We start from the raw sequence: 19,589 nt of genomic DNA, 5'->3' as shown, positions 1-19,589 counted from the left end.
ACGCATTGGAAGTGTCACTGTTCATCTCAGCGACTCCAAAAACTATGAATTCTACACTAATATTGGTCATTTTCGATCATTTTTACATATTTCCCCCTCCCTTAAGTTGAGGGGATGACTTTGGGTTTAGACGGCATGGGAAGTATAACTGTTCTTTCGGTGACCCAGAAAATTATGGATTCGACACTAATATCGTACATTTTCGATCATTTTGAAATATCTCCTACTCCTCTAAGTTGAGCCGTCAAAGTGAAATGACAAAAGAACATTCCAGTCCCGTACGTCATCTATGTGGTAAATCTGATTGCGATTGGTCTCGTGATTCAAGAGTTACGAAGTTTTATTTATCTAATATATATATATATATATATATATATATATATGTCCCTCCTCCCCCCTACGTTGTACCGTCAAAATGAATAGATAAAAGCCATTCCTGGCCCGAACCTCATCTATGATGAAAATTTGACTGAGATCGGTCGGATGGTTCAAGTTACATAGTCACTTTCATTTTTTTTTATTTTTATTTATTTTTTTATAAACGGGACAAATATAAACGACCAATAAAGCCTTTAAGACTAATAACTTTTTGGTCATTTATTCTTGTCCCGTGCATTATAGATTGCTCCCATGTTACAAGTAACATCGCATGTTGTATGGTGAACATAAACCATTGATATAATAATATTTATAACTGTACTATTCGTTAGTGGTTAGCGAAAGTTTTCGTTCGCAAAGAACAATGTCTTAGTAAAAGTACTACAGTCATCTCAAAATCATCGTATCAAATAAGCACGTTTATACCTGTACTATAATATAATATTAAGCAGGCAATTTTTAAAGATAATGAAATGGGTTTACGATTTTTATTTATTCACAACTTCCATCATACTGAGGGTAATTTTTTAAAACATGCATCTAATCCTAGCCATTAGAGGAGTACGTCCTCTCGGTGACACTTATCCAGCCTGCACATTGCCTTTCAAAGACATCATAAATAACTAATAACTGAATGAGAATTTGTTTTATGATTATTATTATTATTATTATTATTATTATTATTATTATATGAGCAAAGCTTTACGCAGTACATTTGACATTAATACCAAGTAACGAACAACGTGTATTTCCTGTGATCCGTCAAAAAAATTATTTTGTGAACGTATAAAGTTTCCGACATTTACATGAATACAAATGTTTCCATCTTATATTTCTATTTTCACTGTGTTCCTTTGTTTCTTTTCATCACCGACTATATTCCTTTCTCGTAACAACTTAAAATTATGCAACACTTTATTCTCCTTTTTAAAAGTCATGTCCGTTTAATAAAAGAGAATTGTTTTCTTGTCAAAGTAGCTTTTTGTACAACTTCATTTAAAACAACACAAACTGTGTATTAATAAAATATTCCTCATCGTGTCATGTGATAGATAACTTTTCCATGTTAACCCTTTACTCAAAAAAGCGGTGCAATTGAAGTATTACAAGACAGGCACCAAAATTTAACACAACTGGCCTGACGCAGAGCCATGCGAAAGAACTTCTCTTTACTGTGTACGGACTCTCACACGGCTGTCACTTTGTCTGAGACAAAAAATGACTCTGCCGTTTGCACTGATAGTCGAAATCCTATTACAGCCTGTTGTTTGATGAAAATCATCATTTCACACAATGTTCGTGTAATTGACTTGAATGAATAAGCTACTATAGTGAATATAAGATCTTGTATCAACTCTCCTCCTGAATGGATTACATACACATTCAGGAAAAAATAATAAAATTTTAAACAACGTTTTGTCTAGTCATATCCTAATGTCAAAATCACTATATATGTTTGTTTGAAAGAGGAAATTAGATTTCACTCTAAAATGCTGTTAACAATTTTTGATGATACATTTACTAGGAGTAGTGATAAACGTTAATATTAAATTCCATGCTACACTTGAACAAAAATAGCCATATCTTTGAAATCAGCTGTCTGAAACTATCTGTTCGTGGACTGTATTATTTTGAACACAAAGTTCGTTGTACAATATACTATTTATTATATTGTAAACACACAACTAAATACACTAATTGCTATGCATAAGCAACTACACACTATACAGTCACACACACCACATTGACACTTATAAAGCACTATCAATCCTCCAGTGTTGCCAAATACAAAACAAAAGAATAATGAAATGCGGCCGAACATACCGCCCACCTTGAAATATCATTTCAACACTACATATAATTCTACACAGTACTCTACACTACACATTCTACATATTATTCTTCATTAAATGGAAGAGGAGAAATTTTTACAATTGGTCGTTTGAAGACGCCTTTGCTGGTTTTAATAGTAACAGTTCTAACAATATTATCTACACCAGGATGAACAGCAACTACTCTTGCTAAATTCCAATGTTGAGGAGATGTCTTATCTTCCTTCACTAATACTAAGTCATTGACCTTGATATTAGCATGTTTACACCACCATTTTGGCCTTTGTTGCAGCCGAGACAAATATTCTGTTTGCCAACGGTTCCAAAAATGTTGGACCAATCTTTGAGTTAATTGCCAGCGTGACAAATGATTGATTTTTAATTCACACAAATTTGGTTCAGGTATTGCCACTAATGAATCGTGAATTAAAAAATGGCCAGGAGTTAATACCTGATAGTCATTAGGATCAGAAGATAGAGCAGTTAATGGTCTAGAATTTAAACATGCTTCAATCTGACACAAAACTGTATACATTTCTTCAAATGTGAGTATAGTGTTACCAACTACACGTCTCAAGTGGTACTTGACAGACTTTACACCAGCTTCCCATATGCCTCCAAAGTGAGGTGAGGATGGTGGATTAAAATGCCAACTCATAGATTGCATACTGAGGTAATTACATACAGACTCCTTTGAATCACCATTCGTTAAAAGTTTCAGTAAGGATTTTAATTCTCTGTTTGCACCTATGAAATTTGAACCACAATCACTGTAAATATCAGTAGGTTTTCCCCTTCTAGCTATAAAACGTTTCAAAGCTGCAATAAATGACTCTGTTGAAGCATCACTTACCAATTCTAAATGGATTGCTTTGACACTGAAACAAATGAAGAGTGCTACATAACCTTTGAACAATTTTGAATTTCGACTTTCCATATTTTTAAACATTAGTGGACCAGCATAATCTAAACCGCAATGCAAAAATGGACGAGTTGGTGTTACTCGACCAACAGGAAGTTGACCCATTAATTGAGAGGCTGTTACACTTGACTGTTTGTGACATATTACACAACTTTTTACAATTTTCCTTACAAAGTCACGACCACCAATAATCCAAAACTTTTGTTGCAAAACAGATAAAAATAACTGTGAACCTGCATGAAGATGCTTTATATGTTCAGATTTTACAAGAAGTTCTGTAATTCTAGCATGTTTTGGAAGTAAGATAGGATATTTGAAATCATATGTTACATTAGCATTTTGCAAGCGACCTCCAACTCTCATGACATCATTTTCATCAAGAAATGGATTTAAACACAATAGTTTGCTATTATAAGGCAAAGGTTTTTTCATACGTAAGTATTTTATCTCAAGTGGATATTCTGATTCTTGAGCTTGTTTTATCCAATGCATTAATGCATTTGACAACTCCTTTGTAGTTAATGGTCCACTACATTTTAACTCCTGTTTACCTTTACTATTCCTAATAAATCTTTTACACCAAGCAGTAACACGAACTAACCTAGATAATGATGAAAATTTATCTACTATTGTACAGTCAACCTTAATGTGCATGTTAACAGTTGAAGACTTTTGCTCATATTGAACAGAATCTAGATTTTTGCAATTAATATTTACAATAGGTAACTCTGATTTCATCAACCACTTTGGCCCATTCCACCATAGTGAATAAGACTCTAGTTGTGACGGATTCAAACCACGAGAACTACAATCAGCTGGGTTGTCTTTGCTCGATGTGTGCGCCCATTTAATAAAAATTGATTGTTGGATCTCAGATACCCGGTTAGCCACAAATGTTTTCCATTTACTCGGACATGAAGAAAGCCATGCTAACACAATAGTAGAATCTGTGTAACAGACAACCTGTTCCAACTTGATTAACATTGCCTTAATGACCGTATTGACTAATCTACATAACAATACTGCAGCACACAATTCTAACCTAGGTATTGATATTTGCTTTATAGGGGCAACTTTGGTCTTTGCAGCAATCAGGTATACTTGCACATTTCCAAATGTATCTATACAACGCACATATGCTACTGCAGCATACGCCTTTTCACTAGCATCTGAAAACCCAATTAGATCATATTTCACAATATTTTCAGAAGAAATACACCTTTTGATCTTAATCTGTCTCAACAATGGCAATTCTTGACAATATACTTCCCACGAGCGAGCAATATCATTCGGAAGTACGTCATCCCATTCAATTTTTAATTTCCATAATGATTGTAGCAACAATTTTGCAACAATGGATACTGGAGATAACCAACCAAGCTGATCATACAATTTTGCAATATCAGATAGTAACATTCGTTTTGTCATTATTGACTTATAAGTGGGAACAACAATAGAAAATGAAAATGAATCACTTGATGGATTCCACTGTATACCTAAAGCTTTTACATTCTCATCTTCATTAAAACAAATTAACGACTGAGTTTCTCTTAAGTGAGAAGGTATACTATTTAGCACATTCATGTCGTTAGTAGACCATTTTCTTAATTCGAAACCACCTTTGTGTAATAATGCTGTTAATTCTGAGTACAATACCATTGCCTCACTACTATCAGCTGCACCTGAAACTAAATTATCAACAAAGAAATCATTCATGACTAATTCTGCAGCTCTGGGATAACAATGACCTTCATCTACAACTAACTGTTGCAAACACTTTACAGCCAGATATGGAGCCGAACTGGTTCCATAAGTAACAGTTAACAATCTAAAATCACTAATAGGTTGGTCAACTGTTTCTCTCCACACTATTCTCTGGTAATCAGAATCAGTTTGATCCACCTTAACTTGTCTGTACATTTTTGCTTAATCAGCACATAATGCAATTGGATGAGTTCTGAACCTTAATATTAATGGGATAATATCATCTTGTAATTTTGGACCTACCATTAAGTTGTCATTGAGATATACTCCACTGCTAGTTTTAGCACTACCATCAAATACAATCCGCAATTTAATGGTAGAACTACTTTCATTTAAGACACAATGATGCGGCAGATAATAAGATTCAGATACAAGCTTATCAAGTTCTACATCAGGAATTTTTTCCATGTGACCTAAGTCTAAGTACTCCTTCATGAAATCACAATATTGTTTACATAAATCACGATCTTTCTGTAACTTACGTTCCATCTGGCATAATCGCTTTACTGCTGTGTCCCGTGATACACCTAGAGGCTCAACATTTTCTTTAAAAGGCAATTTTACAATATATTTGCCATCAACATCACGTTTGTAAGTTTCAGCAAAATACTGCTCACATGTTTGCTCCTCAACGGATAAATGTTGTACAGTTGGCAACTCTTCTACTTCCCAAAATCTTTGCAATGTTTTATTGAGATCAACAGAAACAAAATATGACTGAACACTTGATGTGTTATTCGTTAAGTTAATCTGACCACACAATACCCAACCTAACACCGTTTCAATGGCAGACGGAGCACCATTCGTACCTACGTGTCTCCCACTGAGCAACAATAATGGGAAAACATCAGCACCTAATAACACATCAATAGGGCCGCTTTTATTAAACTGTGGATCAGCTAAGTTTACTTGTTTCACAATTTCCCAATTACCTATATTTTGAATAGTTACTCTGGGTAAGTTACTTGTGATTCTTGGGACTACTATTGCTTTAGTATGAATATTATTATTACTGTACAATGACTGAAAACACAAATCAACTATTGCATGAGAATTTCCAACGTTAGAACCAGTAACACCTGATATGCTCATGTTTATTTTCTCTTTGTTTATGCGTAATTTCTGGACGCAGCGTTCAGTTACAAACGATAATTCACTACCACAGTCGATAAGTGCACGAAATTGTATCAACTTATTTGCATTATCTTTGATATTTATGACAGCGGTGGACAACAACACCTGAGGAATTAGTTTTTGATTTATAGAATGAGAACAATTTACTTGATCTACTTTATCCTTCTTTTCAAAATGCAATAAAGTATGATGTTTTTTGTTGCAAGTGTGGCAACCCTGCTTCACACTACACTTATTCACGGAACAATTTAAGGTCAAACAATTGAAACAAAGCGAATTCTTTTTCACAAAACTATGCCTATCATTCACTGACATATTTATGAACTTTTGACACTTATATAGCTTGTGGTTATTTTTACACATGATACATGATACAATTGGACTTGAATGATGCACTAACGTGTTGCTTTTTTTGTTTGTTTTTAAAGCAGACGTGTCTGCCGGTGGCCTTGCATTCACTGCAGCTAACGCTTTGGCACGTTGTAATATGAACTCTTTCAGCTGGTCGAAAGTTGGTTGTTCGTTTTTCTTCAATGAAAGCTCCCATTGTTTTCTGGTGTTCTTATCTAGCTTCTCACCCACATGATAACTTAAAATCACATCCCAATGTTCCACTGGAAGACCCAAGGATTTAAGTTCACACACACACTGAACACTATTGTCAACCAATCTTCGTAACTCACCTGATGACTCATTCTTCACAGCTGGTTGAGTAATCAACTTGCTCAAAATATGATTTGCTAGCTCCCTCACGTCTTCATATCTTGATTTAAGTAACTCCCATGCTACTTTATAGTTATCATCAGATATGGAAATAGACTGCAACAATACAGCAGGTTCTCCTGATACAGCTGTCTTCAAATACTGCAACTTTTGAGCATTTCTTAACCGATTGTTATTATGAACAGCAGCAACAAATAAGTCACGAAACGATAGCCAATCTTGCACTCTACCACAAAATGTAGGAAGTTCTAAGTCTGGCAACTTCACATCTGTGCACTGTTTATTAGATGTATTTACCTGTTCAGTATTAGGTGACTGCATATTGTACAAAATTTCTAAGATAGAGTCCAACTTATTTTGCACTTCATTAAATTCTCCTTCATATTTTGCAAACTCACTTTCACCACCCACAGAAATGAACTTTGTAATGAGCTCTGTGCAATCGCCATGTAATTGCGTAGCACGTTCAGTGTACAGCTTGATACTGAAGTTAGGCTTGTCTTTATTCTTGTTCACTTTATGTATTACCTTGTCACTTCACGTTTAAGTACAGTTTTCTTACCTATGAGTTCTTCCATTGTTATAATTCTGCACCACTTTGACAATGCACTACAAAATGAAGATACTGCGCCACAAGTTCGCAAACCACGCACATGCACAACTGGAACAAAATCCGGTCGGTAAGGACCACTTTAATGTTCGTGGATTGTATTATTTTGAACACAAAGTTCGTTGTACAATATACTATTTATTATATTGTAAACACACAACTAAATACACTAATTGCTATGCATAAGCAACTACACAATACAGTCACACACACCACATTGACACTTATAAAGCACTACCAATCCTCCAGTGTTGCCAAATACAAAACAAAAGAATAATGAAATGCGGCCGAACACTATCTGAAGAACTGAATAATTCCTTCCAAGAGAAAGTATTATTATTATTACTAAGAGAGTTTTGATCAATGTACCACCGAAAGATTGGTCTTATGAATCTGCAGCATGTGACGGTTTAAATTTATTTAATTAACAAAGCAGCGAGTGACGTAATTTAGTTCATCATGCTAGCCTGCATCGCTAGACAAATACACGTAGGCCTCTGTATATTTTCTAAAAAATGGCAGAGAATAATAACATACATTTCGTTTTCTTTCAGGTATTTCTGCAGCACATTGAAGGACTCAGTAAACTGCTACACATTGGAAGTTTCCCTTTATGGATATCAAAGAGCAAATCCACCTGGAATTATATATTACACAGAAGAAGGATGTATCCTTTTCACACTTTCTTCGTTCGAAAAGGTAGTAGTGATCAAATTAAAATGTAACGTTATTTATTTCATGTATTTTCCTTAGGATTTTGAAAAAATATTATCGTTATTAGAAGTATAACTCCTACTCTATCCTTCATTGTTAAATGTGTCTCGTCTTTGGATTAAAATATAAGGCATCTCCAAATGATGATAGATTGTGATGACCATGACCCACTTCGTAGGTTAACTAGAAAGACAATCACATATTAATTTTGATTTAACGAATTTATATATCTTTAAATGCAAGGATTTAAGGACGAGAGCAATAAAGACTTGGAAAACTATACAAAAGCCAGTAGGTTAAACAATTATAGTCTTAGTCATTTAACAAGAAAAAGAGGCCCAACCTAGAAAAAATCTCTACCAAGCTGGAGATGGTGTCATTCGACGCTATGCAATGTGCTGAAAAACATACTGAAACCTCACTGAAATCCACCTTGAGGAAACTTCTACAGGGTGGTTCAAAAGTCACTGATAATGACAAATTTGTTTTACACGGACGCTGAATGAAAATATTTTCACGGCCTATAGACACATCATGAAAAGCTGAAAATTGAACCATTCGATTCATTTTATAGTACTAAATAATATAGTAAAACTCCATCGAAATCCACATTAGGGAAACTTCTACAAGGTAGTTCAAAAATTGTTGATATTATCAAATGTGACTACATAGTCGTTCAGCAAAAAAAAAAAGAAGAAGAATAAGAAAAACAATACTCCCAAAACCCAGAAACAAATCCTAAAATGCTGGAAATAGAGCCATTCGATTTATATTATTTTGCTAAAAAACATATAAAAAATCCACCAAAATCCATCTTGGCAAAAAAAATGTACAGGGTAATTCAAAATTTTGTGAAATCGAAAAGAAATATGTTATTTTCACTTACGCTGACAAAATGGAATGAATAATTTAGAGAAAATCGTTAAACGCTAGAGATGATATAATTTTAGGATTTCTATTATGCTGAATAACATATTGAAATGTATAGTAACCGAATCAATCTTGGTGAAGATTGTAAAGTGTGGCACGAAAATAACTGAAATTGAATTTAAAAAATGCGCTCAGAAGGTGAACCATTCAACTGGAACACTGACTGCTTCTTTTGTTGTGAATCTTGTGTTGATCTTCGTCATCAAAATCGTGTAAAATTTCGCAAAGCTCAAATCATATACTTGAAGTATGTAAAGAAAGAGGAGGCAAATGGGGAACCGAAGAGTCAATCAATGTGTAGATTTCATAGCCGCTGATACTGTGTATCACAAAAGTTGCCATGAAAGATTCCTTGCGAAGCTACAACCACAAACTGAAAAAGGGACCCATAAAGTGTCACCGTCAACATGGTCAGCATGTACTAACTCTAAGTAGGAAATCAAGCATTCAGGTCATCCCAAAAATTCAGAAATGATTAGTGCCTTTGAAGATCAGTGTGATTGGATGGAAAGTGATACTGAATGGCATAATATGACTATAAGAGATCTTGACGTAAAGATCTGTGAAATAGTGGGACATACAAACGTTTATTCCCCTAAAAGACTGACACAAAAGCTATTAGAGCATTATAATGAACATATTCTACTCTGTTCCAGTCAGGGAAAGCCAGACGTAATATGCTTGCGAGATATGGCAACATTTATCATAAATTAAATGTAGCATAAGAGAAGACAAGATAGCCATGAAGACGATACATCACGTATAATAATCATGACAGCAAAGATCATTAACGCTAACATCCGGGAAATGACATTTGACTTCTCATGTACCCAACTAATGAATATATTAGAAAAACGGAAAAAGGAACTCAGCACGTACCCCAATCATTGCATACCTTTCTGAAGTGCTTCACGTCATCAAGAGTGAAAGAAGAGTCGATTGGCCAAACCATAGTGTATGCAAGGAGACCATGTTCTGTAATACCACCAATAATGTTTGGCTTAGGTGTGGAGACCAATAATGTTTTGGGTCAAAGTGGCTTATCAATGAATTGAATAAGCTGGGGTTTTCTGTTCCTTATTCTGAAGTTGTGAAATACAAGCAGTGAGTGTTGGCATCTATTAGTGAGGAGAGCACTGTGAATGAGTTATTTCCTTCAGATTTTGCGCAGTGGTTAGCGGCCAACATAGACCGCAATGTCCAAATACTTGATGGGAAAATCACCTTTCATGGGATGGGTATAGTCGGAGCCTCAATTTCGTCTGCCACTTGCTTCAGGATTCCCAGGACGCTTTCAAGTTCAAGAATTAAGCAAAACCTTGGAAATGCCAATAGAACAGTATTCAGCCCGTGAAGTTTCTTCACTGCAGTCCCTTAAGCTAGTGCCAGTCGTTACTCTGAATTTCGAACAAACGCTACCTGCATCAATAAATCTTGACATCATATGGCATATCCTTCGCAGTCCTTCACTAAAAAGGTCTAGTTCATCTGGATAAATGTAAGATCTTTATGCAACAAAACGAGCTCCTAAAGCTGACACCCATCTTTCGCCAATAATTGATCTGACACCTCCTGATGAGACCTGCATATACTCAACACTTGTTTATGTAGAAAAGCAAACACGTATGCTCAATATTGACACACCATGCATTACTTTCGACCAGCCTTTATGGCTGAAAGCATTCGAAATTATAAAGGAAAATAACATGAATATTGTTTGTCGGCTGGGTGGATTTCACTAATGTGCTTTATGGGAAGCATAGGTGCAGTAATGGATGGTGCTGTTTTAGAAGAAGCTTTTCAGGTCAATTATGCAGAAAACGCAGTGATCCACATGCTGAGTGAGAAATCTTTCTCCCGAGCGTTGAGTACACATTTTCTGAAGGAAGGCGCCTTGATGAACATACGGATTTGTAAGATATTGCCTCCATCACCTCAGATTCCTGATATCAACGAAAATACAGTGACTCAACAGGCAGATCACAATTATCAAAGCAACCTGATAGAAATATTTCAACGCGAACCAACATAGACATTAGTCCCCGAATCCATGCCTATACCAATATCACCAAGAACATCCTTGCGACTCTCCCAGCTCACGGCTCTCTCCAACTCTGTCTCTCCATTCACATCAACATCGGACCACTTACTGTGCCTAACAGATGAAGATGTGAATGATCTTTCTTCATTGTGTGCCTTGATCGAATCCAAGGAAGTCAACATTGAAGATGCATACCAAAGTCCCTCTTTTTAAAAAGTAAATGAGACATTGAATGCGCTTATGTCGCATTTGTCGTTACATCGAAGACAGCTAAGCTCTGGCTCTAATATCTTGACTACGTTTAAATCATGAAACTGTTCATCAGGGCTGAACGAACTAGTGACTAGAATCTAAATGTTTATCCAATATCTCGAATGCTAAATCTTTTCGCTGCCATTGGTCATAATAATTATTCTAAATGCTGTCGACAGTACTTACAAACAATGATGCAGCTACAGGAGGAACATCTATGGCTTTATGATCGGTTCAGTGTCAATGGGTGTCATGCAGTTCGCCGATCCGACCGGTTTTGGGGTGGTCTGTGGTCAGACCTCATCATTGAGCAATGCCTAATGAGGGTCATCAAAGGAAGAGCTGAGCTAACACATGGTCGTAGTATGGCGGAGTCAACACGGTGTACATGGGTTCACAGCACGCACAAGTGCGCAGCTGTGCATGATGCAATGACTAATATGACTGGCACATATCATGTGTCGTCCGAACAGCGTGTGGAAATGGGTCACTCTTGTTTGCAACGTGATAATAACGATATGGAAAAAGTAATGAGCTGGTTTGAAAGTCATGATGTCTTTGATGAGGACAATGAAGAATTAAAAAGCATCGCCTCCGGATTATCAGTAGGTAAGGAGTCATGTGTGAACTGTGATGACGCTGTATAAGTTGGGTTCATGATACAGCAAGAATAGATAACGTTCCTTTGCCTCAAGTGTCTTTCAAGAAGAAGAATCATGTGCGCACATTAGCACATACTCAAAATGCAGTGAAAGTTGATACGAAAACTATTTACTTCAACCCAACTGTTCTTTTCGGTAGGGTGATAACCATTATAGAAAGAACGGAAAATATTGAGCATTACTTCTCCTATAAGCTATCGCCTTTTCTGACATCCTTGTTCAAAGATACTTTCATGAGGAAGGCAAATAAAGCACGCTTGGCAGAACAAATTACTAAAGACGTACCCTGCTGAACTCAACTCTTGGCAATGATAATGTTTACATTCTAGATGGAGGCGCCTTTCTGCACAAAATTGGATGGAAAACAGAATCAACATTCATGGAAGTGATCTGCCAGTACCAGTTTTACATACACCGTCAATATGCTGGAACTGTTTCCATTATCTTTGATGGGTACATTAAGCCATCCACCAAAGACCATGAACATCTCCGACGAAAAAAATACAGTTGTCCTGATGTCATTATCGATGTTAAAAAACTGCATCAATATAAAACAAGACCTTTTTTCTTTCTAATTCTAAGAATAAACATGCATTCATTGCCATTCTGTCCCACTACCTTAAAGAAAAGGGACATGATATTTATCAGTGCAAAAGGTGAGGATGATTATACTACAGTACGTCGTGCTATCGATTACGTTTCTTCAGGTACATGTTATAGTGTTACGGTAGTTGCTGAGGATACAGACATTTTAGTGTTACTAGTTTAGCATTATCAGCCCGGTATGTCTGATATATATTGCCAGAGAAAGCGAAACCCTGCTCAGCGTAACATGCGTTCCCTTTTCAGTGTGCGCAATATTCGAGTCTTTAACTGAGGATGTATCAGCTCACTTGCTTACAATTCACGCATTCAGTGGCTGTGATACAACATACGCTCCCTTTGGTATTGGAAAGTCTGGTAGGATACGAAAAATAACCCATTCCAAAGAAATAAGAGACTTATCCTCCAGATTCTTTCAAATGGACATCAGCAAAGAGGAAGCGATCGAAACAGGGTTGCGACTTCTATCTGTAATATATGGAGGGTCTACATCCAAAGCATTGAACACTCTGCGGTTTCTAATGTATATGAGGATGGTAGCTTCATCATCAATAACTGTGACTTCGGAAAAACTCCCTCCAACCAAGAATGCTGCACGTTTCCACATTCTCAGATTTTATCTGCAAATTATTCAGTGAAGAAACCACCCAGTACGATGTCCTCAGTCCAGAAGAATGGGGATGGCAAACAGACAACGACAGTCTAAAGATTGTACGATGCAAATGTAAACAAATCAAAGAATCCGTGCTCAACTTTGGTATGTAGCTGACGAAAATATGGTTTGATATGTGTTACATCCTGTGTGATATGTGTTGCTGCAGCAACGGAAACTGTCAATATCAAGATTGTATCTTCGAAAACAGTGAGTGTCCTAGAGACAGTGAGAACAGTGGTGATGAAATGGAAAGTAATATATGAGGTATCGAGATGAGTTGTGTGTTCAAAATGAAGGAACAGTGAAAAGGTAATTGGTGACTATGACGATTTAAGATTTTGGAATTCTTTCTTCGTTCAACGTGATTTTTATAATATCAGTGACTTTTGAACCACCCTTTAAAGTTTCTCCAAGGTGAATTTCAGTGGGGTTTTACTATATTATTTAGTATTATAAAATGAATCGAAAGATCTGATTTTCACCTATCTATGATGTGTCTATAGGCTGTGAAAATGTTTTCATTCAGCGTCCGTGTAAAACAAATTTGTCATTATCAGTGACTTTTGAACCACCCCGTAGAAGTTTCCCCAAGCTGTATTTCAGTAGGGTTATAGTATGTTATTCAGAACATTACATAGCGTCGATTGACACTACTTCCGGCTTGGTAGGATTTTTTTTCTAGGTCAAATTGTGAATTTTTCACACTATTACTTTTGTAAGTACTCTTTCGGTGGAATTCAAGAAACAAACATCAAAATGTCATAGACATCTTTAGTATTGTGAAAATAATTTGGTTAGGAGTTTCGTAGTGTTTACCTTATTTTATTTCACTTTGGACAGTTAATTTATTATTTCTCTTAACTCTTTTACAAGTAGATTCCGGCATTTTTAAAAGTAAATTATAGACTCTCAGACAAGCGGCTACAGCATAATCCCTGTTTATTGTAGGATCTTGGTTCATACCTCGTTTTTTCACAATAGAGCAACCTTTCAAATGGTACCATTCACATTTCCTTATCATATACCTGAGGCGGAAAATTTTGTAAATAATCGGGATATTTCTATGAAAATATTTCTTTTAATGTTTGAGCCCTTATGGACCCTCCTGTTTTAACGCAGAAACCTGAAAAAACAAAATACTAAGAGGCGTACTAACTGTGTGTACAAAATTTTAAGCTTCTTTCTTGAATAGTAAGGGTGGAATAAATATTTAACAATAATCCCCACAATACCCCGGATTACCGCAAAAGACCCTGAACTCAGGTAAACAATTTCCTGAGACATCCTTATTTATCCTAGGATCATTTTACGCCCATCATTTTCTTCAGAATAGAACTGCCTTTCAAACGGTACCATTCATATGTCTCCATCTTGTATCTAAGGCGGAAAAGTAGCGAAGAAATGGATATTTTGCTTAAAATATCACTTTTTTATACTTTATGCCCCTGTGGACCCCCTCTGTGTTAATGCAGAGACCTGAAAAATCTGATAAATACTACTCGGTGGACTGAATGTTTGTGCAATATTTCAATCTTCTACGTGCAAAAGTAAGCCCTCAAAAAATAATTAAAATAAGCCTTTTTTTTTAAGTAGTACGACGTCATCACGTCTTATGTCTCGACGAAGGAAGGCATGAAACCATGCATAACGTGTTCTATAGTGCCTCTAGACTTGAAAAACAAGAAAAAAGGAATAAAAAGCTTTGTTAGTCCCTTTTTCACACACACACACACACACACACATATGTATATATATAAAGAGTGTTAATGAACTAGACCGACAAACTGAAACAGGTAATTCCTCACATCAAAGCAGCGTTTCACAACCGGTGTACCGCGAGGAAATCGAAACAAAATTATTAATTCTATAGCAACTAAATTGCAAGACATAGGAAAAAAATGTATATTTTTGTATTTCTCATGACTATGAATTTTTACCATGGAAAAAATTACTGTAATTGTAATATATTATTCTGTATCTATTACTGTGTAGCAGACAGTATTTCGGCTCGTACACATTTCTACGGTTAGCTGCTATGTTACGCTTCAATTGAGAGTCATACTAACACCGAGAAATGGAAGCACTTGTACGGTATGCGTCAATTGAACATTCCTAGAACACTCATTTGCACGTGAATGACAGAACAACACTTTGTTGAACAGGTGTGTTTTGACTTCGACGCATCGCAAGCTGTGTGATTGCAATAATATGCACCGGTTTTGGTTAAAACAAATAAGTTGAAAGTGCAAGACATTTGTTTGTTCGTTCGTTATTTAGTGATCTTCGTTCTTAGTGAAAGGTCGGATACAGTTTTCGATAAAGAAAGCGTATTTTTAAAAATCTGAGTCCTATATTTCATTGCATTTGTTTTCTATTTTAAAATTAAAATTAAAAAATAAGGATAATGAATTAGCATAGGGGAAAACCAGTGATCGAGCTTTCATCTCTGTGAGAAAGAGATCAGTAATTACAGAAAAAAATTACCATGGTATTTTATATTTGCAAATAATAATAATATTATTATCTATCAGTGTGCCGCGAGAATTTAAGTTACACCCGTAGTGTGCCGCAAGTTGAAAAAGGTTGGGAAACGCTGCATCAAAGTAAGGAAGAAAAGTTCACATGGACTCGCACTCAAAAGTGCAGTCAGAGCTAGAACTGTCCAAAATCGTAGGAAAATAAGCTTTGAGGGCGAACGTTTTCAAAACTATTAGCTATTGAGATGAGACGGCATGTTATTGTCTTAGACTTGTAATCTGCTCTATCCAAAAGTGCATGATTCTGAATCATTCAGTGACGGAACAAGAGAGTCCCTCACAGGAAGTGGCGGGTTCCGGATATTCCATTAGGAAAAATGGGTCCGACACATAACAGATAGAACAACGTACTATAAAGTAACAAAATTCGTTGAAATACCATCAATACCATCATTTTTAACACGATCAAGATGGCGAAGGATTTTTGGTGTATTTTGCGTGATTGCGTAACGACAGCTGAGGCTAAATGTAGTGGATAATAGGAAATTCAATAATAGCATTACATTTGCAGGTTCATGACCCATTGTCATGATCTGTGTATTAAGGAGACCGACATTAATAACACGTAACTATTTTGGAAGATTTGATCCAAAGAGGATTTGCGAGAAATGGGAGTATGCCCCGCAAAGAAAGCAGAAATGCACATAAGAACAATAGATACATTGTTGTCCGGAAGTGGGCGTACCACCCCTTTAGTTTCAACAGTATAGTGTTAGTTATGGTAGAATGTCTGTACACAGTTACCTTGAAGTCTTAAGAGTCTTAAGAGTCATAGACATCGGTATGATCACCATCCAAATCGTAACACAGCTGAATTCTGCGCCAAGTTCTCGCAAATGTTTTGCGGAGATACTCCGGAGTCACGAGGGTGAAGGCGTGATCACAGCTGCTCGTAATTCCTGTGTTGTGTAATATTGAGTGTTTCTTACATGAACATGGATAGCAATGTTGCCAGACAATGCCAAGCAATGTTGCCGGACATTGCCAAGCAATATTGCCGGACAATGTCAAGCAATGCTACCAGATAATGCCAAACAATGTTACTGAATAAATGTGGGTATAACCTAAAACTGTTAGAAAACACCAATTATGGTACGCCCATTTCCGGACCATTCTGTATAATGCTCTACATCACAAACTCACTTGGTCGTAGATCTAATGTGGAACTCCTTGCCAAGTAGGTACACTCTAACATAGAGTTACAATGTACTCCTTTTCCCCCTCCCTAGTTGCGAACAACAGATTGTTTTACAACTATGGGAGCTGATGACACATAAGACCATCACACTGGTTATGTAGCAAAAAGAGAGAAAAGACGTGTTACTAACTCTCGAGAAGAGTTAGTAACTTATCCTTTCAGATTTATTTGAAACAAATTAATATTCAACAGTGTTGTCTCTTAAGATAAAGGAGGGGAACAAGTAAAGAAATATGAAAAGATTTGAGGGAATGAAAATATGCCATACAATGGAAGAACAGCGAGGAAACCCATGGACACTTATGGAAATACGCCTGTTCATTGCCAATACCAACATGGGAAGCTTCTTGGCCAAGTGGATCACATTATAGTTAGTGATAGGAAATACGACACATGGTATTCCCAGGCAGTAACAATGATGAGATTGTCACTGGCGGGTCAGGAGCACACGGACAAGTCTGGGAACAGTAGCACAAGCTACACTGAAAGTAACTCCTCTCCCTTCACCCCCCCCCTTCCCTATTTGTTTTATGAACATATGAGATTATGAGAGGGAAAGCGAAAACAAATTGTAAGTAAATTGAAACTGGTTGTTTAGGGGTGCACATATTGGTCACAACGGATGAATATCACGCGCCAACTTGTAATCAACGGATCCCGGATTCGATTCATAGGAGTTACAAGAGGTTCAAAGCCAAAGATATGTCATGATCTTAGTTGTAGTGGTATCGGTACTGAGAAAGGCCATAATACTATAAGATAACCAGTAGAGTAAGAAACCTACCTGTACCTATGGCAGGCCCTAAAGCGGTGAAAATCGAAAATGTAACACGATTTATTTCGAACACGAGGAACTGCGCATCTGGCAGTCTATAACCGTTTGATAGATAAAGTCATACATAACCTAACAAAATGATTATGTCAGCAATGTCCGGTGAGTGGGCAAGCGAATACGCAGAAGGCATAAGGAATTTTCAGACATGCTCGGACGTAATGGCTTGTCCAAAGTATGCAAAGCATAACCCTTAGCGGAATGCGTTAATGAGAAGTCAATCTAGAGGCCAGATTGGGTCACTGTGTCAACTGTGCTTGACTGTATAATACAATATGTAACAACCGCAGTGAAATGAGGACATCACTACATATGCAAGAAATAGCTTTATAATCACCTCTAGTGACACTGCCTAAAACGCTCTCCTCCGACGTCAGTACAGGCATTGCAAAGGCCACGCTGTGAGTCTTCAACACGTGTTAACACATCTTATGCCTACTTGATGCTATGGCTAGCGGTAACAGTTCTTACAACTAGCTCTCCTTCAGACAGTACAGGTGTTCGGTAGACCAGGGCTTTCATTTGCCCCACAGAAAAACAATCTCATGTGTTTTTATCTATGGGGACAAAAGTCTCAGAAAAAGTCTCATTGTGTACACGTGATCAATTCACAATATCCATTGTTTCAGATACACATGATTCAGGTATTACCGCACATCATATAAGAAACGGGACGAGCCTCCGTCATGTTGGAACCAAATGTGCAGACAAAGTCATAGCGAAAACTATTTAAATAGTATTGGTAAAACTTTTGCTATAAAATAAGAATAAAACTGTTTACTTGATCGAGATGGTGAAAAATATGGACCAATAATGTACTCTACCAAAATACCATGGTTACAAATGTTATGGGTAATTACAATCTCTGAAGATGAATGCGATGTCTGCATTCGAAACATCGGATGTCAATATCTTCACTTGGCTGATAGCCCGAGAAGACTCCTTAAAAAAAAAAAATCAATTTATCTGCAATTTGTTTTCGCTTTTCCTGTGGTCTCGTATGTTAATACATCAATGAGGGAAGGGTAGATGAAGGGAGAGGGGTTACTTTTATTGTAGATTGTGCTATTGTTCCCAGACATGTCCGTGTGCTCCTGATTCGTCAATGACACTCTCACCATTGTGACTGCCTAGCAATACCATGTGTCACATTTCCTATTACTAACTACAATGTGACCCACTTGACCAAAACACTTCCCATGTTGGTAATCGCAATGAGCAGGTGTCACACCAGAAGTGTCCATGGGTTTCCTCGCGGTTCTCCCTAAGGAGCGAAATTTTTGAAAGTAATAAAACGCGTATTTCATTACTTTTATTTAAAAGTTAAATAAATCTTTAAAAAATGCCCCCGAATTTGACATCTTCAACTTAAGCAAATCACCACATTAAGCACTTTGTGAACAAATAAATGGAAATTTCACTATCATAGAAACGGCTCCCATTTTCCTCTTAGAAGCGGATTTTTTTTTAAAACGCTGAAACACATATTTTCTTATTTTCTTTTTAAATTAAGAGTTCGTATACAAAATTTCACACTTTCAATTTAACCGAATCCTCATATTGGACACTTGTCGATAAGGAAAGCTAAAATTGAATATTATAGAAATGACCCTCTTTCCCATCAGAGGCGAATTTTCGAAAACATTTATTCCATTGTTTTTATTTAAGAATATATATACAAAATTTCACATGTATAACTTAAGAGAATCCTCATATTCGGCACTTTATGAGTCAATAAAGGAAAATTTCAGTACTATAAGGATGGCTCCCTTTCCCACCTTAAAAACATAATTTTCGAATAC

At 36.5% G+C, this 19,589-nt stretch overlaps 1 protein-coding gene across 1 annotated transcript in view; it reads left to right on the top strand.

The window, feature by feature from the left end:
- The window catches only part of LOC145687377 (cytosolic carboxypeptidase 6), a 2,130,613-nt gene that overhangs the window by 2,061,827 nt on the left and 49,197 nt on the right, over positions 1 to 19,589 (top strand). The window contains exon 11 of the mRNA XM_081760832.1: positions 7,918 to 8,030. Coding sequence (XP_081616958.1) covers positions 7,918 to 8,030 — 113 coding nt within the window. The remainder of the gene's footprint in view (positions 1 to 7,917; positions 8,031 to 19,589) is intronic.

Source organism: Thermobia domestica, chromosome 6 (genome assembly GCF_964235325.1).
Source record: "Thermobia domestica chromosome 6, izTheDome1.hap1.1, whole genome shotgun sequence".
NCBI classification, from domain to species: Eukaryota; Metazoa; Arthropoda; class Insecta; order Zygentoma; family Lepismatidae; genus Thermobia; species Thermobia domestica.
The sequence above is the reverse complement of the archived record's forward strand: the minus strand, read 5'-3'. Positions and strand labels throughout refer to the sequence as shown.